At 43.2% G+C, this 27381-nt stretch overlaps 1 protein-coding gene across 14 annotated transcripts in view; it reads right to left on the bottom strand.

Annotated features, from left to right (window-relative positions):
* PALM2AKAP2 (PALM2 and AKAP2 fusion) overlaps nucleotides 1-27381 on the bottom strand; it is a 246313-nt gene that overhangs the window by 13894 nt on the left and 205038 nt on the right. For all 14 annotated transcript variants that reach the window (XM_085213912.1, XM_085213914.1, XM_085213913.1 and 11 more), the window contains one exon: nucleotides 19-2410. In XM_085213912.1, coding sequence (XP_085070038.1) covers nucleotides 19-2410 — 2392 coding nt within the window. The remainder of the gene's footprint in view (nucleotides 1-18; nucleotides 2411-27381) is intronic.

Genomic DNA, 27381 nt, shown 5'->3' with positions numbered 1-27381 from the left:
ATTGTGTTGGGTTCTTACCTGGTGCAGTTTTGTAAGACACTGTTCTGGTGGGCAGGAGTGGTGCGCTCTTCGTAACAGGGCTTGGTGCCATCTGCAGATCTTGCCGCTGCCTCTTCAGCTCCTCTTCTCGCTCCTGGGCAGCTCTGATTTCTTCTTCTATCATTGATAAAGTCCGCTGCTTCCTTGATCGTAACTTGAAAGGGCCCACGGTCACTTCAGGTTCCTGTGTGGCAAGGATGGAGGCAGTGCTCCTCAGCTCAGCTGCCTCTGAATATTTGCTGAAGTAACTGACTTCGTGCCTGTTCTCCTCCACAAGGAATGGCTGGCAGGCAGAGTACACTGGCGACTGCTGCAAACTCTTCCCTTCCCTGAGTCCTGAGTTGTCTTCTTTTGAAGTCTTTGGTATGGTGTCCCTTTTTTCTTGAACAGGTGAAGACACCTGGGGTGGCTTAAACACTGGGTTCTGCTGCTCCTTGGAGGCTGGAGATAGCCTGGTGGTGGCCTGCTGCTCTTTGGCAGAGATATCCTGCTCTGCTGGGACTTTCACTTCCTTGCCATTTGTTTTATCTGCCTGTTCAGCTATGGCTTGTTGGATGGCATTCTGAACAAGCAGACCAGCGTGGTACTCCAACTGGTTGTCCATCAGCATAGAATCTGCCAAGGCAGAAGACAGAGAGTCACAGCCTGGGTCACTGAATGATTTGGACATGCCTTCGCCCCTGCACTCTGCTGGAGTATCGGTCTGCGGGGTCTGTGGCAGGGAGAAATCTGCCAATGAGCTTTCTTGCAGGGCACTCATAGTTTCATTAGAGGCACCACTGTCACTGATGTTATCCATGCTGAAGTCATTGGAAAGGGTCTCCAAGACAGTGGTATCCTGAGATCTTACAGACAAGTCATCCAAACCGGAGTCAAGCTCCTCAGGAGGGGAGGAGGCGCTGGCTGTCTTCGGGAGCTGGTCTAGCACACCCTGTACATCATCCTTCACCACCGTGAAGACAGCTCTTGCACTCATGAATTCTCCATCCTCTGACCACAGTTTCGAGGCCTGTCCAGCTCTGGAGCTATCACTACATGGCAATTCTCTTATTGGGTCAGCACTGTTGCTCTGAGCATTTGTATCCTCCTCTGAAGAACAGGAGACTTTCTGTGCTTTGACAACAGTAATCTCATTACTCTCATGTTGACCTGTTTGTCCATACATTGAAACAGGTCTTGTAATGGTGGAGAGAGGCCTGTCTGCATTTGAAGGATTGAGGCTTTTATAGAATGGTTTGACGGAAAACATTTTGGGTGTTCCAGACCGCCTTGGTGGGACCTGACCCTGAGATGGACCTGAATGCTCCATCAGTTGGAATTGCTTCCTGGCAGCTGAGAAATCAATTTGCTCTGTGACAATATCCTCTTTCTTGATATTCACTGGCTCTGGTGGTACAAAGGAGCAGCTGACCTGTTTGGGAGATGTTGGTGTTGCACTTTGCTGCTGCAGTCTCTCCTTGCGCTCCTTATACTTTTTGTGGGATTCCAGATGCTCTTCATCCAGTTGTTCCTCCAGAGTCTTCTCTTGGGGAGGGTTCCACCATTTGGCGGCAATGTTAGGGTTTTTCTTGACAGCCTGGCTTTTAATGAGTTCCCTTCTTTCTTTTTCAAGTTCTATCATTTCCTCTGATGGTCTCGCTTTGCGGACCCTGTACTTTTCCTTCTCATCTTCATCTTCAAAGAGCTTAGAGGGCTTTTTGTCCTCGTGGAAAGCACGTAGTTCAAACTTAGCCTCTTTCTTAAGGGTTGTAAGAGTTGTTTCTCCATCCTTAGAAGATCTTCTAGAACTGTTTGAAGAAGTAGGACTTCCCGGCATCTTCAGACTTTCCCCGATGTCTTCCTTCAATCCACCCAAGGAATGGCCATTAGAGTTCAGGCTTTCACATGTTGAACTAGCTTCATGTGGTTTAACAACCAAGGGTGCCTGCTTGTCAGCTACATTTTCTTCCCTTGCATTGGGTACTGAATCATTAGAGACATTAACTGAAGCTCCTGAGCCATCCATGATGGTGACTGCACTTAGCTGAGGAGAGGATGTCCCATTAAAGGTATTATCTGCAGAAGAATCACAGCAGTTTGCCTCCAGCACTTCATCTAGATATCTAATCTCTTTAGCAACTTCACTGTCCAGAGATTCATGCCTGTCCTTAAGTCCATTGTGGCTGGCTGCAGAAGAAAAGAAGTGGGTTGGATTGTCTATGGGATGTGGTGAAGCCACTGTGGTGATGCTTTTATGTTCAGAAACTGGAACTTCAATTTCCATTTTTTCTTCCTTTTTAGCAAGTGCAGTAGCTGGCTCCAAGAAATTGGCACAGTTTTGGTCTCTAATTTTTTTTAACCTGATGTCATCCTCAGGGATTCTGGAAGATTTCTAAAATAAAACAGAACAAAACTTTGATGAAGTCCTGAAGAGAAGCACTGTATTTTCTGCAGACTAAACAACATCTGGAAAGCAAACCATAGCACTTTCTAAACTCGAGATTAAGAGTTCTTCACAAAATTAGAAGGCATGGCAAATAATTAGTACTTACAAAAAATAGAGAGTTAACTCACTATAAAGTGAACAGGGCACTAAAACAAAAGCAAACTTTCATTTAAATATCTCCCAAATGGTTATCATCCTAACTTTGTCATTATTCCAGGCCTGTGTCCTGGTCTGCCACTAAAAATGAGGTTTGGATTTTCAAGTTACTAATGACTTAACAGTTTAAGTTCTTGAAAGGCTTGCACATGCAGCACACAGCATCTATCAACATAGTATTTTACTAATGTCTTCCACACCTAAAGAAAGCCTGAGAATCAATCCACAGCTGATAAGCTGATAAGTCTTGCAGAAACAGATGCTAACATGCAGAAAGAGCAGGCAACTCATCCCACATCAGGAAAAGGATGAGACAACACCAGGGGATGTTCATTTCTCAATGGATCAATCTCAGCCATCAAACACAGGGTAGAATTACACAGTGCTGGAAAAAACGTGGAGTCTTTCTCCGGCCCACACAGAAACCCACGTGCAACTGGAGCTGGGAGGCAGGAAGCATTCATGTCTCCCACAGCATGGAGATCACCACAGGAGGCACAACAAGGACCAGAATCATGGTCTTCTCCTTCTCACTCTTTCCTCTGCAACACCGACGCACTGTACTCATATTTCCTCATGATGAAGACATTACCAACATCACTCTCCTAGGATAGCTTGGTAATTTTCTCAGAACACAACACTATCTCAAAACAACTAAACACAGCATGTCTATTCACATCATCAAATGGTTTAACACAGAAACTTGCATTCTGAGGTCTCTGGCTCCTTTTTCATATAAGCTCTTACACAGCACCACTGCTGAAGCACGGATTTGGGAAGCAAACAGCACTGATCAAATCCTCTAAACACAGTGGCTCCTCACTCCTGCATGCTGGCCGCAGCTGTCCTTGCCACCATGCATCATGCACTCTGTTAGTACACAGTGCAGCAGAAAATGACCAGCCATGAGCACAAGGATCTTACCAGCCACCTAAACAATAACAGTGCCTCTGGGTTTACATGGGCAGTAAAACGCATTTGACACACCTTAAAGAATTTGAGCCAGGCAGAAAAGCTCTCCTCTTAAAAGCATTTTGAGTTTCCTGTCTAATCATGCCATTGTACAGAGCTGAAGATAATGCTACCTTCATCCATTAGAGATTTTCCTTTTGATTGTACTTAAATGCTAGAAAACACCTTTACGAACAGACAAACAAACAACTTAGTCTTACCTACTTAGTTGGTCCTACTTTCATTGCACCTTCTATTGAACGTATATATTCTCAAGCTTAAGTTTCTATCATTGCTCTCCTTAAAGCATAGTGCATTTTTTACAATTTACATATCTAGCTGTGGTCAGCTCTGTCTTCAGCCTGAGTAAAGATATATTCAAGCAAGCAGGTATTCTGTAAACTAACGCAGAATAATCAGTAAGAACGAAACTTTGATTGAACCTGAAAATACAAGAATAGCTGTCTGCGGAGCTCCTAGTGTCATATACAACAGGTACTCACAACAGGCCTACACTGCAATTTCTTTCTGTGTTTTGGGTTCAGGTCTCCCCTGTCAGACTTGCTGACACTAAAAAGAGGTTGCTGCCACCTGGAGCAGTTTGAGCGGAGGGACGTAAGTTTCTATTCAGGGCTGCTGGCCTTTCACACCTGAGATGAGCATGCTGTCAAGCTCCTGCTAACATCTGGAGTAGCAGTACACCTGCTGTTGCCCACGAGACCTCATAGCTAACACTGAGCTACTGCCATCACTGCACCAATGTATATAGACCCTTTGGGATCAGGTCATGTTTGGGCATTCATGTTGCCTTTAGGGAACCAAACCAAAGATGAAGTACTTCATCAGTCGATTTCTTAACGAGTAATAGCTCATCCTCTCATCATAGCTGCAATCTGCAGTTCTCAATTAAGGCATATACATGCAACTGCCTAATGAGGGCAGGCATTTATGGCAGTATGTACTTCTGAGAGTGCATGTGTCTGCACAATTAGTGTGGCACATGCAATTATCTAGTAAGCAAGACAATTATACAGTAAAATCTATGAAGAAACATTGCTCCTCGTGGGAAGAGGCCTTTCTTTGCCAAGGATTAATAATTGTGAGTAGGGATGGGCTCTCTGCAGGGGAGTAAACCAAGGAATGGAGGAGGGAAAAATAATTATATTTATAACAATTCCTTGTTTTCCCCTCAACACATTCTTATATAATCTTGGGATGCTTTCAGGACCACAAGGAGGGAATGCTCCAGATGCCCCTGGTAAGAAGCAGAAGTCAACCCATGGATGAATTATATGAGGAAGAAGCTGTGAAGATGATATGGATGGACACAGATCAAACTGTCAGGAGAACCAGCGGGGGATGGTCTGGAAGAATGGCACACATCAGGATGAGAACATGGTGATGGGAAGAGAATGGGAAACTACAGCCCCATCTCGGCTGCTTGGCAGGAGGAGCAGAGCTTGCCAGAGGCTGCTGCTGCTGCACATACCAGCACCTTCATATACACTGCCTTCTGAGAGCAGCTGTCTCAAAACTATTAATGAAAGTCTGTAAATGAGGGAGAGCCAGCATTCAACCCCTGCTGCAACCAGCAGTGTTGCCTTAGCAGCAATTCCCGTACACTGCATTTTCTAGAAATTATTGTTACATTTACAGCCTCTCTGAATATGCATTCATTTCTTTCTGTTTAAGTCAAGATGCAAGTGTAATTATTGCCATTTGAACAGTGCTGCTGCACTTTAGTAAACTGCAGTTATTAGCAGTCTGGAGAATTATTAGCATACTTCCTTCTTCGCTGAATTCTTCATCTACAAAAGTCTAAGTGTTTGAGCATTCAGATGTTTTAGGAGGAAAAAATAGTGGGTGTTCTAGCAGCAAGACCCAGCAAATGTACTGCCAGTGCCTTCCTTTGTTTGATCCAACAGAAAATGCATGTGACACTAAGTGGGAGGCAGTTCTTCTTGGCCACATCCACATTCTTCCCAAGAAAGGTCATGGCAAAAAAAAAATAAAAAAAAATAAAAAACAAGGTGAGATTAAACATTAAAATTTAAAATAACTAAGAGATTAAAAAAATCTAAAATATGACCTCCTCATGGCAGGCTTTTACTGATCACTCCATCCGAGTTTCACAACAGTGCTTCATACTGCTCATCTCAAGGCATCACTGGTACTGTGGGCTTCTCACTTCTCTGTCTTCCTTTGCAGCAGTCCTGTAGTGACCCTGCTCCTCCTCCCACTGCCAGATCAGTGTGCCACTGCTTTGTGCAACCCTCTATCCTCAGTCTATGGATCTAACCCTTGGGCTTACCACACCTCTAGGAGTTTTAGTACAGAAATATAACTTAGAAACACAGTTGAGTATGGTTGACTTGGTAATCCACACCTCCGTGCTGATGTGAATTGTATTCTACTGTTTTGGCCCGCTTTTCTGAAGTCTCTGTGCAAAGCAGAAGGAACCAAATGATGGATTTGCTAGGGGGTTGACTGGCAAAACTTCAAGAAAGAGTCCGTTTTCATTCAGCTCCCTGTTTTGAAGAATTGGACACCATGTGCACCACAGGGGGACCCAGTCCCGAGCATTGCAAAAATGCAGATGTTGAACGCAGCTCAGGGATTCTAGATGGTCACCATTCCCACTGAGAAACCTCCCAGCCTTGACAGTGATTGCTCTGCTCACCCTTGAAACAGCAGGCATTTTGCCAAAAAAATGGAAGACTGGTATGACATGCAAGTGCTGAAATTCTCAATGGGGAAAAAAAGGAAAAGCAAAATTATATTAGCTCCACCCCAGTAGTAGAGTCAAGGTGCTGCTCACCTCCAGCTCTCAAAACACAGTGATCCCCTTTGTTGCTGCTGGGATGGGCCTGCTCCCCATGAGAGTCTTTGCAGGCACCATACTGAAGTAACAGGCCAAACCTTTAGGAGATGAAGCTGATGATGGGGACTCAAGGATTGGAATGGGATCGCCGCTCAAACACTCCCTAAAGGAATTGAGCCTTTTCATTAAAACAAGCACAGATAAACAAAAAGTGTTGTCTTCTCACTCTTGTAGGAAAATATCCCGTTTTCTGAGTGATGCTTTTACTCCTCAAAGTTTTGAAAACACCATGGAAAAAAGTTATCCCAAGTAAATTATCATTTTTCACTCAATGAAGTTGCACAGAGTTCAGATTTTAGGGAAAAAAAAAAAAATTCTCACATCCTGTTGCCAAATTTTGCAGAATTCGAACTTGTCAGACACATGCTGGCACACCTTGAATAGTTTGATTCATCATTCTGCCTGCAAACAAAAGCAAAACCTGCCCTGTTCCTCTCTCAGAGCAGTACATGGTGTCCTCAATACATGGACGCAAACCATTCTTGATGACTAAAATTCATTAGAGTTGAGTGTCAAAAATGACGTTCTTTGTGAGCAGCTGGCTTCGCTTTTCAACAACTTGACTGAGGTAGCCAGAGAGTACAATGGACAAATTTTCTTAATGAAAAGCTGGTTCATCTCCTTCAAAGCACTTCAGAAATCACAGCGTGCAGTCTAAAATCAATGCAACTTCACAGTAATTTCACCTAAAAAGCAGTGGGGGTTTCTTTAGGAATACAGAAAGCAAAAAGGGATGTGAAGATACAGCATCCAAACAAGTTACTACTCGGAAAGCTTGCTGTGTGACATTTTGTGAGCACTTTTCCATATGCTGTTTTTCTTGACTATTTTAGAGGAGTTGTTATTGCGTTTACTCAGAAAGCATGTGAAAGTCTTTGCAATATTCTCTTTCACTCTAGCTGAGCCACAGACTGCAGCTTCCTCATGTGATGCACAATAGGGCTGTTTTATCAAATTGAAATCCAATTTTCTTTTGCTGGTGTAATAAATTAAGGGTGGAAGAAAGTCCCTCAGAAAAGGAAGAAATATATAAATCCTTTAATGATGAGCATATGAGGCATGGAAGGATATTTCAGTGACGAGTACATAATGATGACACTGTGCTTTCCCAAACACATTATTGGAGCTTCAATATTTTCTGTGTCCTCAGTGAAGAAGATGCTAAAGTGAACCATCTTTGGAATAACACGACTTCTCCCTAACTCCAAGGCATGTAAATCAGAGGCAGCTTTCTGTAGATAGGATCCTTTCAGCCGGTTATTTTCTATCAGTCATTCCCTAAAAATACAGATCTGGTTCCTGTGTGAAGAACCTGCAGTCCTTCCGACTGGATTTCAGTTACTGCTACTGGGTCTGGAAAAATAGATACCTTCCCTTTTGAAATTAAATGCTTGCAGCTGTTGATAAGAAAAGCAAAAAGACAACAACAACAACAAACACATGTACACACACACACACACAAACCTAACAATCCAAAAGGCAAATTATTTTTTCGTTAAATATTTTCATTCCTGCAAAAACTGTAATTGTGTGAAACACCTACAAGGAGAACATAATTTATACAGAAATTAATTCTTAGGGACAGAGGCTGTTAGCTGCTAAATTAGCAGAAATACACCTCTGATAAAAAATAAACGGCACAGAAGTCATTCAAATGTGATGGTTATACAGCCTCACTTGCTACAGTGTGCAGGATTGGTTCACCTCGCTGTGACAGCTCTATTCAGCTGTAAGGCAACCAAGACGCAAATCTGAAATTACAGGAAGCTGTGATTAAACTTTCATTCAGAAACAACAGCATCACGGTGCTTCCACACTCCACCACCCCCGCTTTCTAGCAGCATCCAGGAAGCAGGATGCTCTGATGAGCCGGAGAAGAGCGTTTCACATGTTGAAAAGATGGGGAGCACTCTCCATTGCTACATGGAGATGTGCAGCAGTTTGCAGGCTGAAATGCAGAGCAACGCATCCGTCCAGCACACAAGGGGCTAAAACTACACTGCCCTAAAATCATCCACTACAGGTTCTATTCTCTAAGGAACAGGAGGATTTCTTTTTCACAGCTGAAAGTGACCCACTGATGAGGGCTTTTACCAAGAGCTGTCAGACTTGCACCCAATGCTGGCAGCTCTGAGCCTGGAGCTCAGGGCTCTGCTGCCAGAAGGACTCCTTAATGCCCAGCCCTGCATATGGTAAGGGAAAGAAGAAAAAGCTCCATTCAGTAAGGACAGGAAAGTCTTCAGTCTGACAGAGCATGAAGTATAAATATTGAACTAAGCAGAATACGGCTCTGAATGCATGCACGAAAAACCATCGGTTCACAGAATTCCACAGCCGAAATCTTTCTAACACACAAGCAAGAAGGGAACAACTGCTTTGGTAAAGCGTGACCTAGTCCCAGCGGGGAATGGAAAAGACGCTAAACCAAAGCTTGCTTTTAATACTCTCCAGCCCATCCAGATAATGTCAGCGCTAGGAAAGGGTGACCTTTATGGTCACTTGAACCAAAGAACAATGAGGCAACGGGATTTCCCAAATTCCTCGGTCTTTTCATTAGGGGGTGGGAGGTTCTTTTTCCATCTCAAGAATGAAGCTACCACCATCCTCTGTAAGGGTGAAATCCAGAGGAAAATACTGGCATATTAATCATTCTGGTACGTGAGAAAGAGAGCTCCTCAGGAAGGAATCTGGGTTAGACAGTGGCAGGAAGAAGGCAGCAAATGGAGACAAAAGGCCACACAGTTCACTCACTCCCCAAGCAGATCTGATGCTGCTGGGAAAACCGTTTTAATACGCTTCAGAATGGAGATAAACCTGCTGCATGCTCACAAGGAGGCTTTCAGAGATGTATTAGTATTAAATTAAATTATTAAATTCTGATGACACAGATTCTTTCGGTGTTTGACACTGCTCTGCAAATCTTACATAAATGGCCTAAACTGCATTTTCTGAACAAAGATACACAATCTCTCTGTGCTGGAGTGCTTTCACTGCCTGCTTTCAAGGGCAACAGAGCAGGAATGGATAGCCTCAACTGAAGCAAGCACGTATGCACTATCGCACACAAAGCTGAGGTTGGCACTTTCTTTACTTCCCAAACACTGGCTACTAGAGTTCACACATCCTTTAACTATTTCTTAAAGCCTAATTAATACTTGCTTCACTTCTAAAGGGCAGGTCCAATCAGGATTGGAGCTTAACAGTTTTGGGTGATGATGCAGAGAGCGTTCAGGGAAGAAATTATGCTCAGAAATGTGGACAAAGAAGGCTAAACATTTGTTTCTCTTTGTGAGATGAAAAAGGTTAAGAATTATTACTGCTGCTTTGGCTTTATCACTAGGACTTGCTACAAGTGTACTCATCCATTAAGTTAAGACTCATCACAACAAAATCTGCTTAAGTAAAGAAATGCCTAGGTAGCTGCACTGTGCAGCGAATCTCATGTACTTACAGCGTCTGCCTGGAGCACAAACAGCCAGACGATGTTTATTTCACTTCAGATGATGAGCATTTGAAGGGTTAGGGAATCAGATCTGGACCAGCCAACAGGCTTGCGTGGCCCATGTGTATGTGGCTGCTGAATCACGGCCTGAACCTCTGATTGATCACCTGAGGCGAGCCGTGAGTCAGCCACGGGAGCACAGGTGAAGGCAATTCACCTGTGTTGCAGGAAGGGGTGGAGTCTGGCTCCACCTCTCCTAGACCCATTTAAGAGCTGACTGCCAGTGGGGAAGGATCTCTTCTGGAGGTCCACTCTACTGGAGTTTCCCTTGCAAGTTCAGGTTACAGCTGAGTGTACCTATCATTTCTGTTTCTTGCTTTGATGTAATAGCATCATAGCCATGCTCTCTGTTATATCTTAACATCTGTGTATTTGTTAATTGTACACTGCTATACCATAACATCGGTATATTCATTAATTGTACACCCATGAATAGTCTTCTCCTCTGTTTCTCAAGGAAATGGGGTCACTTTAAACCCCTTTAACTCTCTGCAAAGATTTATTAGTACATACAATGGCTTAGCATGGTCTGAATTTATATTTAGCTTTATTTAAAATCTATGATAGGCTGTTACCTCCAGACTCAGCCAAAAGCAGATCACTGACACATTACAAAAGGAAAATTGAGAGGACATTAAGAAAGAAGAAAACTAATGTAGTCCTAGCTCAAAAATCATTTGGATAATGTAAGTGGAGAGACAGAAAGTATGAGGGTGATCAAAGGATATAAGTGAAGTTTCTGTGATTAGCTGTGCTGTGCACAGAGTGGGAATAAAGCCACTTCCAGGGAGAGTCTGGCACAACATCTACTCTCAGCCACACTCTGATTCTCCACCATACTCTGTAGTGTGTCAGGAAACCACCATGGAAACTTGCTTTCATTCCACAGAATCACAGGGGTTGGAAGGGACCTCTTGAGACCATGAAGTCCAACCCCCCCCCTGCAAAGCATGTTTCCTACAGCAGGTCATACAGTTAGGTGTCCAGAACTTGAATATCTTCAGAGAAGGAGACTCCACAGCCTCTCTGGGCAATCTATTCCAGTGCTCCAACTCCAGTCCCTTTTACCAGAAACACTACATGGTTACAACAGTACGTGGGCTACAGTTTTTATACTAGACCCAAACCTTGTCACTGCCTCTTGCAGGAGAATATTTCAGTTGAAGAGAGACTTGGACTGGACATTTCTTCAAATTCCTTACTTGGGGGAAAAAGGCAGTTGGCAAATTCCAGGGAATAAGACACTCCTTTTCAGCACCTACTACGTCCCATCCCTCTGCACCTACTCTCCTCTTCCAACCAAAGAGTCATTATTCCTTCTACTCCTGCCGAATACCCACTGATTAAGTGACCAACTGCACATCTGGACAACGTTAGAATATTATCTGATCAAGACATTCATCACTTGCTCTTTCAGCAGCTGGAGAATTAAGATAATGGTGTGAAGAAATGATGCTAAACAAACCAACCATTCCACCTCAAGCCACTGCCTGAGAAGGCTCCAGCCCCTTAGTGTGGGTTTTCTTTTTCCTTAATTACAGAAAAAAAAACAAAAAAATATTACTTAATCCATTTAATGTTGGCAAGGTCATGCAGTCTGGGGAGCTGTTATATAAAGGGTTGCTTTCACTACTTCTCAGACAACTTGCTAACAGATAGGAAAAGCACTCCTCTCCCTTTCTGGGAGCTAAAGACCATGCTCTCCAGGTGCAGGCAAGCTAAGTGTCACAGTGTGCACCAAATGCCATAGCAGCTAGGAATGCTGCTGCTGCTCTACGTGGCAGCTCACAGCACCAGGCTTTATTCTTTCAGTGCTGACAAACGGAATGATGAGGCTGAACATATAACCCTGTCAGCTGATGTTTATTTTTCAGCAGCAAGGAATATAACACACTTGACTAGTGAGCAACATACCTCCAGAATAATTAAAGGATTCACTCAAAAACATTTTGCTGGTACTGACTGAAGGATGCAGGTACTGCAGGCATGGATGGTACCCCTGTTATCACATGCACTAGATATATATACAACGGTGTTTTTCACCTCCAGAATTGATATTCTACAGCATCAAGCATAAATAAAAGGTTGCAAGCTTCTGAAAGCTCTTCCTGGTGTTGCACGGAGCAGACCAGCTACAGAGCGATGAATTCCATCCACAGCAATTGCAGGAAAAGTGACTAATTATTTTAAGCGCTCCTCCCTCACTGAAATGATAAGGTGCAAAAAGACACAAGCTACAGGTCAGAAAGCTTAGCTTACCCTTTCTCACTCTCTCTTTCTGTTCCTGCAAACTCTGAAGCAAAACCAAAAAAAGCCGTTTTCCACAGGAGCGGTCACTATTTTTGGCTCATTAGGTCAAATTCCTTCTCCAGCACGCTACTGGGCTGTGACGTGAGGGGCTGAGGGAGGGCTGGTTCCAGAAAATGAGGCGGCCCACACCCTCAGCCCATTCACACAAAGAGGAAAACATGCATTCCAGCAACTGGGAAAGAGCAGACTTCACAAGCTCTGTGTTGTAGTTAGCAGCAGTTTTCACCTGCTAGGAACTAGGGAAGGACTGACTTTGCTCTTTTCACAGAAGAAGCTCAAAATGTTTAGGGCACCCTGGGTAACCTCCTGCTTCAGGAGGCCCAGAGCAGGACACGATCTTTGTGCCTGCAGGAAATGTGCCTGCCACATGTGAAATAACTGCAGACAGGGAACACTATAAAACAATTACAAGGGAGGGAGACTGGGAAAAAGGCACAGTGTTTCCTGCAGCCCCGCGTTTATTCATTGCTGCTGTGTGTGAGCTTTGATGGTTGAATACCCCAGGGTTAGGTTTCCTGGGGGCTCAGCAGTTAAACCTAAAAATGTGAGGTGACTTTGGGTTTAAGTAGATTGAATTTAGAATGGCCTTGCACGTGTCACTACAGATGATACAGCTTCAGGATTGGAATGGAACACTTTACTGTTCCACATTTGGTGAACTAAGTACAATATATTAATTTGCTTTCCTGATGCTACTGTTCTTCAGCCTCTCCCTTTCCTGCTTTGTTTTAAAGAGAAATCTGTACGTGTTCAAAATTGGGCAGGTCTGAAGAAACTTGCTGGCACATCCCACGTGCTTTGGTGCAGTCTGGCTTTTGGAGAATGCTTTGGGTTAGGTTTTGGTGCTGGGAGTGCCACTGCAGGTTGTCCATGTAGCTGTAGATGTGGCTGTGTGTATGCATGGCTACTGATCACAGGCACCAGCAGAGGGAAGTAACAGACATCCCTTACCAGCAACAACCAAAACCAACAGTGCTGCTACTGGTGGTAGCTCACTTTTTATCTGATGCTTGGCCATCTTGCTGAGCCATGCTAAATGAGGCAATTCTCCACAGCTTTATAATGGGTAGACAAGAAGCTTCTTGTCACCTACTATCTATGCCATCTGAATGCAAATCAGGCTCTCACAAAAAGAAAGGCCATTTTCCCTCCACAACCTACAAATGACCATACTATTAATAAAATGTAACTTCAAAGTGATTTCCTGTTTCAGGCCTCTAAATCTTCCAAATTTGCAGCATAAGTACATTAAAGCTGAATCTGGATCTGTATATATATGAAAAGCTAGTGTGAGGCGAGCAGCTCATTATTTTTGGCTGTCAATCTGAGGAAGCTCAAGTCTGAAGCCGAACCTGTCTTTCAGAAAGGCAAGTTATATCCTGTTTTAGTCTTGAGTTAAACTTTTCACTAAGAAAGGCTAAAAGCACCTGGACTCTATCTGAGTCTCTCCATTCCTGAAGCCAGCTGTACAGGCCGAAGAAACACATAAGCAAGAGTTTGACCAACTAGCTCCACCTATAACTTTGCAAGGCATCTTTAGTTCGAAGCAGTTCTTGCTGGAAGACCATCAAGATATGCGATGGCACATAGTATATGAGGCACGATACATTCTGCAAATGTTCCTGAGAGCCAGATATCTCAAGTTACAAATGCTGGTTGCAATTTCTGGTCATGATGCAATAGTGGAAAAAAATACAAATACTAGAAGTCTTCCCCCACTTGTTCATTCTGCAACAACGATCTTTTTACAACACCCATCTCACTATGCAAACTGTTATCTCTCTCCTCTGTATCACTGCAAACTTTCCTGTGCATGAAGGAAGGTCTTAAGAGACCAGAGTCACCATTTCAACTCATCTTCAGACTGTGTTACCTCCAGATATCTGCTTGAGCCAAATTTTACTGGGACTGCAAAATGGAAAGTGCCCGATAGGGCTAGCTATGGGAAGTAGAAGCGGTGCTCGAGCATGTAACTGTTAACGACTGATTAGCATTTTAAGGATCTCCCTCTCATTTTTTATATTTTCTCTATAACACTACTTTGCCAAGCTGTCTGAGAAATTAATATGGGTGTGAAGGTCAGATGTACAAGAAAACCAGCGTAAAATGACAACCATAAGGAATACAGTCAGACTTCTCCAGTCTCATGTCAGCCGTGTCACTGACTGGTTCCATGTCTTTCCAGTTATTTCTCTGTCCTTCAGCATTTTCCCCACGTTAAAAAGGAATAACACTGCAGTCCACCCTTCCCTGCCTCCCTGGCACCCCACTGTGATGCTGGCCACAGGGCCCTGCTCATCAGCTGATTTTCAGTTTTCAGCAGTGAGAGCAACATACCTGCTTACAGCATCCAGGGACGTCAATCTGACAAAAGTCTGTCCTGCCTTTTATAATAAATACAAAAATGCTTGTGAAAAATAAATAGTTTTCTTGGATATTTCCTAATGTTCCAGCAGCTATTTAATAACCAGTAATTACAAAGAATTTAATCTGGTGAGCAATCTTAACTGTTCTTCCTTCTCCAGATGCGGAAATCATGCACTTTAAGCCCAAAGGCCACTTCTATTTATTGTATGAGAACAAATTGGCTCAGTCAGTTTAATTTCCCCTGGTGCTGTAACCAGGCCTGCTGTTCTTAAGAAGACAACCAGAATCAGGCAGAAACAGAACCAATTTCTGTGGACACACTGCAAAAACAGCTTGCTAACATCCCAAAATTCTATAGCACAGACCCCTTCACGGACACCCAAATTTCAGAAAAAGACAGCAGGAGAATAGCTGCTCAGAGTTAATTATAAAAAAATGGACACCAAAATCCATTCCCTCGAGGAAATATCACACCAAAGCTTAATAAGGCAGCATTGAGCTCTTGTTTTTTACCAGTACTTTGCATCCTGTGGGTGAATCAAGGTGGGGAAAAAGTACTCACACTCATAAGTACATGTATTCCTTGTTGGAGAGACAAGCTGGATAATACAAGAAGGAGTTGCACACTAGAAACCTTCAGCTATTGGGAGAACCAAGAGTTTGTGCTCCACAGAATACCTGGAGGCCCTCTCTTGGTGCTTTTTGTCTTCAATCTCTGCATCCTTCTTATTTCCCATGTTGAACAGGGAACAGTTCTTAAAAGATGCATTCAAACTTGACTGCCCTAAAAACTGGGGCTCGGGGGCCTTATCAGTTCAGAGACAAAGCAGCATGTGCCATGCTTACAACTCCTAGCACAGCAAGTATAAAGCAACTTGTCAAAATTACAAGGGCTAGAGTCACAGACGCCAATCAGCTGACAGCACAAGGTGTCATGGAAAGATGATGCCTGGAAAAACAAGTTAGAGAGGTCATATGGCATGCCACTACCGAAGCTATGTTTCTCATATATTTACAGTAAATGTTTGTTGTTCTTCTCTGTGTCTACTTCTTAAGAAAAAGACGAATTGGAAACAACAAATCACTTAATATTTGTTGTAAGCTACGTACAAAGGGAAAGACTTTGTTTGTCTCAGCATCCCTGATCAGAGAGGTAAGCAAACAGTTGAGTTTCTGCTTTGTGGTAAAGGTGAGGTAATTTAAGCTGGCTTGACCCAAGCTCCCAGTAGAAAGCAGGAAGCCACTCTGCACTGCTGAAGCCAATTTCAGCTGCTCCATGCTCCCCAATGCCAGGTGGACACCCAAGGGGTCACAGGACAGCTCCATGCCTGTAGTCCATGAGAGCTGTGCTGTGCAGGCTCTTGGCCCTGAAAAACTTGAGAAAACTTCCCTGTGATTGATTTTAAATACTGTTAGTACTTAACTCATTGCCCTACATGATGAAGCTGTTCTTCAAGCTAACAGAAAGGAAAAGTCAAGAAGAAAAGAAAGAAAAAGAAAAAAATGTTAAAAACAAGCCAATTATTGTGGTAGCAAGCAATGCGTGCACAGAGTTTGTTTTGATTTGTTTAGATAAGGTGGTTGGAAACAAAGATCCTTGGGAATTCGAAAAAAGCCAACAGAAAAATGTTTGTTTTAAAACAGAACAGAATGTTTAGGTAACTCCCAGCCCTCCCAATCAGTTAGGCCTGTTGATTTCTGCTCAATCTAATCAGAACATTTAAGTTTGGTGTTACATATTCTGTGCAGGCAAAGCACAGAAAGTACCTCAGGGTTATGGGAGTTGGCAGTTCTTCAGTGGGCTCAAACTGTTGTCCATGATTAGAGCAAACCTACTGAAATAGGGGGAGCTGGAGGTCTGAAGACAGGAGAAAACCTTCAGGCTGCCTGCAGCTAGCTGAGGTTTTGGAAGAAAAAATTGGAAGCTAGGTATCATCAGGAGAGGCTCCCATTTATCTGTCCTGAATACATTAAATAAAGCAGGCTTACAGCAAGTTCCTCCTAGCATAACCCAAGAATCTGTGAGGCTGCTGCAGACCGAAGGATGGCTCAGCTTTCAGCAGACACAGTATCAAAGTAAACTTACACAGAGAAAGCTGGAAAGGAGAAATCCCAGCAGACTAGGAATTCAAAGAACTGCACCTTCCCTGAAAAACACCTGCATTTCATTGAGGAGGAATGTTTTTCCTGGTCTAAAAGATCAGTTTATGTTCATTTCACTAAAACCTTTCAGAAATCCACAAACTTACAATTCTATGAAAGTTGTGGGATAAGCAGACAGAGGTGAGATGTCTGTTGTTCATAACTTAAATCATAAGCATGCATCTAACATGTACATGTTGCCATCCATTAAGACTGTAGACCTTCACATCAAGGTGAGCACTCTGCTGCTCATCAAATGGGCAAAGGCATATCAGGAATTAGTAGGGGGTCTTCAGGTACAAAAGAAACACAAACATACAGTCCTTAGCTGCACTGCATTTTCAAGTATTTAAAGGAAATTATTTAGTTTTCCAACAAGGCCCAGCCTGTAAGCTTCCATCAAGGCACTGGCTTCTTTTCCTACCTCTTATCAATTATTTCTTATAATGATGCCTACCATAAAATTAAGGTTCTCCAAACTGATGACAGTGCACAAAGAGGTATAAACATGACAATGGAATGGCACCTTACACACAGTGTTAAAATTTAGCTAACTCTTCAAGTAATTAATCAGTGCAAACTTCTCTGTAGGCAGGTGAGGCTGTGGCAGAAGATGAATTCTGGGCATACAGGACTCCCTTGAAATTGCACTGCATTCTGTGATAAGATTCAGCTATCAAAGTGAACAGGAAAAAAAAAAATGGAAGGGGCTTGCCAACAGCAAATGTGCTGAAAAAGCACTATGGTCCACTGTAAGCATACTCCTCCTGATGCAATAATATTTTCTTATTAAAAAAATGCTGGGTTAGAAATATCTCAACTGCCTTTCACACTTTGGAGACCAGACCAATGTGAAGAAGAATGCTGAAGGAACATTTCCGTTTTGGGGCACAAAGAGACAAGAAATTCCCAGGCAACATAACATGTTCTAGGACCAGTCAGGAAAACATACACTTAAAAGTCATATAATCATAAAGAAAGGCAGCAAGTTCCAAAAGTTGAGCCATATGCCTATGGTTTTACACATACTCCATCCCAAAATGTATCCGAGGCTACCGAAGTCATGTCCATTTTACAGGAAAAATCAATTGAAATCAAATATATACAATACCAAAACCTTGTTACAGAGGGGGTTTGGAAGACAAAGATACTTAACGGCTAATTCATTAAATATGCTGGAGAGCTTACTGTGTAAGTGCATTACAACATGATTTTCAGTGGCTATTTTTCCTCCAGTGTTATTCTTCTCTATGACACTCTTACACATCTATTTCTGCTCATTTAAGGACTGATGGTGAAAAACTCTATGTAAATCTCTGTTCTTGTTAAATTAGAACAGCTTATAGGACTTCTTCTATGAGTAATATCCTATTAGACTGTTTTGCCATATTTGCCAGTTTCTTTTCACTAGATATTCAACCTAGATAACAAGAACAAGGCCTTAGATACATATAGATTACAAAGTGTTAGGTATTGACAGACCTCAGGTCATACCATACAGATTCCATGATTTTCGGTGAACCAGTTTATTAACCTGGGACTTATCTGGAGAAAGCCATTCATCCTCTTCCTCCAACCCCCCTCCTTCCCTCATTTTTTTTAAACAGTTTTGGTATTCTCCTGCTGTATGACTTGTCTACATCATTTTGACAAAATAAAAATAGACGGTGATAGTTGTGAATACCTTGAACACTGTGAATGCACAATTTTCATTTTGAAGCTCTAGTTCCACTGAATTCAGACGGGGAAAGCTCCCTCTTTAATGCCTTTTGCATTTCAACTGAATGCCTTTTCACTGGAAATCAGGGGATTCTGGCCTGAGACAGAGGAGTTTCTTAAAAATGATCCACCAGAACACCTCATAATCACAGTTTGCAAGATCTAACAAATGCAGCAGTTGACATGCCTAAGGACAAAAACTGAGAAGGAATATGGTGGCTCTCTTGGCTGCCAAAACCCATTCTCTAGGTGCTCTGCCATGTCCACATGGGGCATGACTGTTAGGTGCACTTCTGCAGGCAGTGGCATCTTCAAGCCATGTGTATTCACACAGATGTTCACCACTGACAGACACCGCTGCCAATTGTGCAAGAGACCCTGAAACATGACATGAGACCTCCCATCATTTCTGCCACATTTCTCTTGGGCAGCTATGAGCACTGCAGTGGCTCCACGGAAGGGTTGCTGCTAACTGAGGAACAGGAGCTGCAGGGCTATGAGTGATGACCATCCACATCAACATGTGTCTGCGATTTCTCTTTTCTGGGTTTTTCCAGTTTTCTCTTCCTTTTACTGGTCTTGGTTTTTCTTTCAGCTTTCTCTTGAGTTGTTTGTCACTCTTCCCCCTCTGACTCCCTCGACCTACCATCTGCTTGCATCTCAGTGTAAGAGTTGGTGATGAGTGCACCATGCACACTCTTCCATGCAGGATCGTGCAATGGAACAAGTACTGTGGTTTTAGTTCATCCCACTTCTGCATTAGCTGACTTCTACTGAGATTCTCTGTATGGATTGTACTCAGAATGTGACACTGAAGCATGGCTCATAAACAGCAGTCTTCCTGGTTTGCATTTTGAAGAGTTCAGTTGGAGTCTGGGGTAATGTGCTGGTCTTTATGCTGATGTGCTGTCTCACACTCTATGCAAACATCAGCACATTTATTTTTAATTCCCTGCTCATATTACAACAATAGAGACAGCAAACAATAAAATCAACCTGTAATGATTTCTTGGGCTCAACCCAGCTGCTGAGCAAATTAAGGCTCTAACAATGACAAGGCTGCTGGGTCCTGGAAAGCAATTGCACTAGGCAGTGTGTCCTGCCTGCAGCTGCCTCTTGGGCCGTGGGAAGCTCTCCCAGCTTTGGCACACCTGGCAGTTACAGAGATCATATCTCCAGGGCTCATCTCTTCCTCCTCCTGCTATTTTGTACAGCTAGGGGGAACTGCAGAGGGAAGAGTCCTCTGATGTAACTGCTGCAGGGCCAGAGGGTGACTGAAGCCAAGTGTCATCTCATGCAGCTATGTGTGGGTCCAAACAGGCAAACCATAGGTCTGGAGAAAGCTGCCCAGCTTTTTCCAGCCTATGTTCCTATGTGATTAATAAATCACAGACACAGCATGGGATGACATCACAAGGGCATGTATTAAGGGACACACTCTGGAAAAAGTAGGTGCAACAAGAAACCCATACAGCCATAAGTACCTCCTCTTTTGTTGCAGGGATGATGGGCAAAACAACACCTTGCATTTCTCCAGTTCCTCCATAAAGAGACCTCAAACCACTCAGCAGAAGCACCACTTCAAAACATTTCCAAAAATTATCTCAATTTTACAAAATGATCTCAATCAAGCATTTTTAAAATGCCTGCCTGCCTTGAAAGACCACCCACTCATGCACTTAACCAATGCTGGGGATGTTCAGCCCCTGACTAAGGGGCTATGTAAGGCTGCTCCCAAGCTGAAATAACCTAAAGCTGCCCTCAAGATACAGAAAGGCTCTGAATTGAGTCCACGCTGCTCTACCTGGGAGCTGCTGATGAACAGCTCTGTGCCAGCACTTCCTCTCCCTGCAGGCAGGAAATCTCTTTTTGTAAATGAGTAAAAAGGGCCAAAACGTTACTTGGAATTGTAACACGGAGCAAGGAAGAGAGGCAGAGCAAGCCAGCACCAGAAACAGGTAGGGCTGAATAACTGTTCTCTGAATAGAGCACAATCAAGGGACACAGGGCCATCAGAGGGAAACCACTCCTCTGTTCACAGGTTTTGGCTCTTGCATCAAAATTGGAGCCTTCCATCTACATCCACAAAACAAAACATCGGGAAGGATGATTGTCAGTAAAATGCTGTGTAGTGTTTAGGAGAAATTTCTCATGCTAGTGCAGTATTTTGAAGCAACACTACAGAGGCTTCAAAGAAAAGAAAAGAAATAAAAAGAGAAGGGAAGGGAAGGGAAGGGAAGGGAAGGGAAGGGAAGGGAAGGGAAGGGAAGGGAAGGGAAGAGCACAATAGCAGCGCAGTCTGTAAATATTCTGCTCAGGTTTTGTTGTTTTTTTTCCTTAAATCGTTCTTGCCTAGAGGTCTTTATCCTAATGGAAAGACAAAACCTCTACCTCCCTCACTAAGCATTTTAATGAATGTTTTAAAGATTCTGTTCACAGTGTACGTGCAGTCAGAAGCTTTTCTGGCTGTTTGGCATATTCTCTCCAGCAGAGGAAAGTGAAATCCTCAGGTATGAGTCCCTGCTAGGGCAGTGGTCCTTCTTCTCTCAACAGATGAGCAGATGGTCATGTGAAAGGCACTGCCTAACCCTGGTGGACATCGCTGTCCAACTGCAGTATTAAATTCACATTATTTCTCATTGTCTCTATTTTGATTGACTGGTGAGTAAATGGGGCTTTAGAGTGCAAGAAGGGGTTGATGCCAAGATTTTAGGTGCCTTATTAACAGCTAATGTGAAAGCATTGGAGCTGCAGTCACTTCCAGGCTGGGAGACTGAACTTCGGAGCGCTGCTTGGTGTTTGTCTGAGCAATGCTCTCTGTTTGGCCACACAGCAGATCTGGGACAAACCTTGGCTGCACGCTTGCTATGAGGGGCACGGCAGGGCTGGGGCTGAAGCAGCAAAGCTGCTCCTGCCACACAGCTCCCAGCTCGTGCCTCAGGTTCCCAACAATACCTGAGCACCTGGCTCCCCGTGCTGCCCCCAGTGGCTTCTCAAGAGGACAGAACTCAGGGCAAAGGAGAAAACCTCAAGCTCGTTTTCATACAGCAGTAAAAACTGATGTAGCGCTTTTTTGCCCCTGATTTCTGTGAGTGACTGGCAGGTTCACAAGAACTGCTTTGTTTAGAAAGAGATCATTATGAGTCGGATAAACATGCATATTTTTTCCTTTTTTAATATTCTGCAAGTCACTAACTTACAGACAGCAGAGTAGTGGGTGCCCTGTCAGCTGAATATCATTTATCAGAATTGACACATTCAAAATAAGGCAATGACCTGAATTAGTTACAAACCAGAAAAACAAATACAACAGCTAATATTAGAACTCAATTTGTATTGCTTTTGATGACAATGCTGGCAGACCTCATCATGTGAGATCTTGGACTATAAATAAATTTAGTGTAGAACAAACAAACATTTTGAGCATTTTTTACATGCAGGGCTTAATGCATTACAGTTTTTTGGCAGAACAAAAAATAGCACCAGACCAAAAACATGTCTTATTTTTTAATGGAAAAACAAGCCAGTAGAACAAACTTCCAAAAAAGGAAATCTCTAATCTATGTGTGCAAGTACCCAAGCTTGTCTCCAACTCTTCTCATTCAGTTTAATAGGAGAGGAAATCAGGCCAGCAGAAGTTTACAGACTAATGCAATTACAGAGTGGCTCAACAAGTGCTTATTTGTCAGCTATCTACGACACATGATAAAGTTATGGTAACAGATCTCCTTCTCCTCTCCCAACACTGAATTCTCACTAACCAATTCATCAGAAAGGATGCTTTTCATGGGAGAAAGCAGTGGTCAGCTGCTGGAAAATGTATGAATGACCACTTCTTATAGCTATTTTTAAGATCCATTAGCTAATGGAATAATAGGATTTACCTATAAATAACAACGCATTTTCCTCAGATGGTGTTTAACGTTTCTTACATCACAGGTGGGAAAAAAAAAGAAGAATCCTCTTAGCAGGCCTAGCATTAAAAGGCAAATAAAACTAATAACCTTTGCGCTGCTTCAAAATTACCACAAAATTCCTGTGAAGACAAGGATACGATGCACTATAAAAAGTGACTCACTGTAAAAAACCACTTGAAGACAACCGAGTTGTTTTGCTGTTTGCAAGTGGGACGAACGTGGGAAACAGCCTCTCTTCTGGAATGGTGCGCGGGAGCCTGCACACAGACAACAGTGGAGAGCTGGACCAGCTCCAGGTGTATTGAAAGCAGAGATCGCCGTCTGTTGGAACCACAAACACTGCAGACCATGCACTTAGAACAAAAACACTCGAATGCTGGTGCTTAAAGCCAAACTCCTAAATTCGCATCCTGACGCCTTAAGAAGTGGTTCTGAGATCAGACTCAGTCTCAGCTACACCTTCCTGATGTGTGTACATTCAGATGTAAATGCTTGACCTTTCAGATGTTCAACCTAGCAACTCTTTGGAGGATTTTTCAAGGTCCCGTCCACAAGGGAGAAACAAAACATGTTAGAAATCCAACTGGATTACAGATGTGACTTGTAATGTCAAAGAATCTGAAATTCAGACAGAAAAAATGTACAGTGCTACTTAGTATTTGCTACCACCTCAGTAGAAAAGTTACTCAGGCTGCTTCATAGTGTGCTGATATTTAATTTAAAACATCCCCACAGCAATCTACTTCTCTGAAACAAGCACAAGCGCAGTTCATCTTGTTTGCTGGTAGGGAAAGGTGGGCATCTTGCCCAAGTTGGGACTTCTGGTTTGTTGCGTCAGAGCATGGAAAGAGCATGTTGCCATTCCACCCAAATCTTGTTTGCACAGCACTCTACTACTCTGCTGGGTGGGCGCCATTACAGCATGTAAATTCGGACATGAACTAAGAAGTATTTCACAGAATCACAGAATGGCTTGGCTTGGCTTGGAACGGACCTTAAAGCCCATCCAGTTCCAACCCCTCTACCACGGGCTGACTGCCAACCAGCAGATCAGGCTGCCCATGGCCTCATCCAACTTAGCCCTAAGCGCCTCCAGGGATGGGGCATCCACAGCTTCTCTGGGCAATTTTGTATGGTGTCAGCTGGTAACTTCCAAAACCACATCTGGACAGAGCTTTGCTGGGAAAGTGAGCTAAGCAAAATTTATTCAAAGGCATATTATGCCTCCAGTCAGGAAACTTCTACCTTCTGAATATCTCAGCAACTGACAAAGAAACAACCTGGTTAATGTGCTTATCAGTGCGTTAGCACTGACATCTCTTCTTACAATTAGTGTAGTCACAAAAGGATAAAGAAAAGATCATGGCTCTGTGAGGTAACATGACATCCAGCTATTAGAGAAGCTCTGCAGAAATCTGCAATGTGATTAGGGGCATTTCTTCAAAGCCAAGCTAGCCCAGACTCCTACCTGTCTGGTGCATCCTGGCACCACTCTAGTTGATATACAGAATCTCTCACTCTCAGGTTTGGCAGAAATTCCATTTTGGGCTCATAACACAAGCTGTACTCTGCCTGGCTTCTAGGTTCACTTCTAAACTGCAGTGAGGGATGCATGTGACTGCTGATGGTCCTCATTCATGGCAGTGCTCAAAGGACAGGCAACAGACCCTCAATAGGCTAGTCCAGTGTACAAGAGACTGTAAAACCTGACAACTTCTAAACTGCATTACATACTTGGCACTAGGGGTAGCACTCGTGAGGACCCAAATGGTGACTCTCTGGTGTGAAGCTCACAGCCATCATGGGAGCATAGACCAACCCCATCTAAAGCTTTGCAAATTATGGCATAACCACAGAATCACAGAACTGCAAGGTTTGGAAGGGACCAGTGGAGATTTCCCAGTCCCAGTCCCAGTTCCCCACTCCCTGCTAAAGCAGGCTCCCTACAGGGTTGCAATGGTAGGTGTCAGGTGGGTCTTGAATATCTCCAGAGAAGGAGACCCCACAACTTCTCTTGGCAGCTTGTTCCAGTGCTCTGTCATCCCCACAATAAATAAGTTCTTCCTCATATTTGTATGGAAATTCTGACATTCCAGTTAGTGCCCACTGATTCTCGTCCTGTCACTGGGCACTGCTGAAGAGAGCCTGGTCCCATTCTCTTGACATCTGTCCTTTAGTATTTATAAGCACTGATAAGATCTCCCTCAGTCTACTCTTCTCCAGGCCAAACAGTCCCATGTGTCTCAGCTTTTCCTTGCAGGGGAGATGCTTCCATCATTTTTGTGGCCCTCTGCTGGACTCCTTTCTCCTTCTTGTCCAAAACTGGACATGGTATTCCAAGGTGGCCTCCCCAGGTCAGAGTAGAGGGGGAGGATTACTTCTCTCACTCTGCTGGCCATGTTCTTTTTAAGGCACCTCAGGACACCACTGGCCTTCTTGTCCACAAAGGCACACTCCTGGCTCATGGGCAACCTGCTGTCCATCAGGACACCCAGGTCCCCTTCTGCAGAGCTCCTTTCCAGAAGGTCAATCCCTGACCCATACTGATGCATGCATTCTACACTTGTCCTTGTCGAACCTCACCAGATTCCTCTCCACCCAGCTCTCCAGTCTGCCCAGGTCTTACTGAATGGCAGCACAGCCTTGTGGTCCACTCACCCCTCACAGCTTTGTATCATCAGAAAACTTGCTGAGAGTGCACTCTATCCCCTCACCAAATTTTGACTAAAGGTAACTAACACGCTGCTTGATCAACACATTGGATCTACTGCAGATCCTATGCATGTTACAAATTCATTGTCGTGCAGTCTCCAGTATCAACACATTTCAATTTTGTAAAGTGAACTATATTGTAAGCACTGCCCAACCAGGTCAAAATTGCAGACAAAGATACCTCACCTTGACCAGTATGTCTGGAAATATGATTAATGCTTGGAAGCTCTAAGCACAACCCAGTTGTAAACTGCAATGTGCTGAACACTACTGAAACATAGTTCTAACATAGCAATAACAGCCTTCTGACAGTCCCATCCAGAGCTAATCAAAGAGGTAGATACATGAGTGACAAGGTGAAAGCTACACGAATGAAAAGCAGAAGCCATGCACACACCATAAGAATGATAATTCCTAGCCAGAGTATGCTAGCTCACCAATAGCGAGACTTGAAGAGAGATGCTCAGAAAGTTTCTTGGATTGTTAAACAGACTGTAATTAACACTATACATCAGAACTTCTCCAAAGACCACAGGTTATGCAAGAAAAGAAGTGATTGCTCAACAAACATCAGACAAAGCTGCCAGTGCTTCAGAGCAGAAAGGAGCATGAGATATTTCTGTCTGCAATGGGAAGTGTTAAAAGAGACGAAGAGCAAAGTAATGCACATCTTCTAACAGGAAACTGTTAGCTGTGAGTATAATTAATGAAAGGAACAATTTAAAGCAAGCTGTGATGAATGCTCCCTTGCTGGACGTGTGGAATCAAAACTGGATGTTTTTCTAAAAGATAAGCTCTAATCCAAACAGAAGTCAATTTAGGGATATTCAGTGGTCTGTGTCACAACGCTGATCATAATGTGATCACAGCTGACTCTTTAAACCTTCTAACCCTTGGATGTAATGAATCATGAATATCAACGGTGCCGTTCCTTCCTCCAACAAAGTGTCTGGTGATATAGTGCCTGGATGTGGGAGGGTTATGATTAATGATGCATTTTATTACGATTTTGCTCAAGAACTTTTTTCCCTAATGATTGCTACGCTTGGACAACACTTTCTTCTGGGAATTAAAACAAAAAATGAATTTGGCAAAAGTTCAATTTTTTTACCCTTAAATCCTGGTATTATTTTGCTTCCCAGCACAAGATGAGCAAGGATTTGGGGAACAGAAGCCAAGTTTTAATTAGTTAGAATTTATATCAAAACAAGCTCAGCAGAAATTATGAGCGCATAATCAGGATCTGTTTCTTATTAGTGCCAGAAAACGTCAGTGAAGTTATACAGCCGTATGCTCAAACCTATAGCTACAACTGTAGCAGAGTCAAAAGCCTTTCTCACTGAGTGAGAACAGTAAAAGTGATGCTCAGCTGGAGACATAGGAAGACACTTCTGGTTACCCATCACAGAACCTGCTGAAACCACCACTCCTCCCTTGCCCCAGATGATCTTTATTACCTTCTTTCTGCCTCCTTCAGCCTGTGGCACTGAGGGTGCTGGGATTTCCATTTCTTTTCAGTTTCATGAAAGGACTTCCCTACACTTTGCTTCTAGACGGACGGGTCTGCTTATCCCTCATCTTCCCCTGCCTTCGTTCCTGCTTATTCTATTCTTTCACCATTTCTGAGGTCTCCTGACACCATTATTTCACTTCTGTTCCACTGGTCGACAAACCACAGGGATTCCTACATCCATGGTGTTATTTATATCTATAAATTCTAAATTCAGGCTGAAGTTAAGTGAGGTGAATGCATGATATTATGCACATGTGAAGCAATTCTTTGGTGTCTGCAGCAAGTTCTGTGGATGTCTGGAGATCCCACTTGCAGTCTTCTGGTTTTCTGATTTTTTTTAATATTGGTTGAATTATTCCTCTGGTGCCTAAATTACTCCTTTGATTCTCATGTTGCATTCAGAAACCTTGCTTTCAGTGATCAGCAGCAAGACTTACTGAGGATATTAGTCTTCATTTTGCCAACAATGATGCTCAATATGAACACAAATAGATTTACAGTGAACGAAATGTGAAGAAAAATCAAAGCATTCTTGCTTTTAGAAGATAATATTCTAAATTCGATACTGAGGTCCCAGAATTATTAGCGTATTTTTCTCATTTAGATTTCCTCGACTTTGGAACAGGATTTCTTGTTTTGCAATTGCCATGCTACTTAAGGACAACCAGATAAATATCACTGGACTTCAGCATGGGAACTTACCACTTCCATTCAGCTGATCACCTCTCATTGGAAGCGTTCATCCTT

This window comes from Meleagris gallopavo, chromosome Z (genome assembly GCF_905368555.1).
Source record: "Meleagris gallopavo chromosome Z, MGAL_WU_HG_1.1, whole genome shotgun sequence".
NCBI lineage: Eukaryota > Metazoa > Chordata > Aves > Galliformes > Phasianidae > Meleagris > Meleagris gallopavo.
The sequence above is the reverse complement of the archived record's forward strand: the minus strand, read 5'-3'. Positions and strand labels throughout refer to the sequence as shown.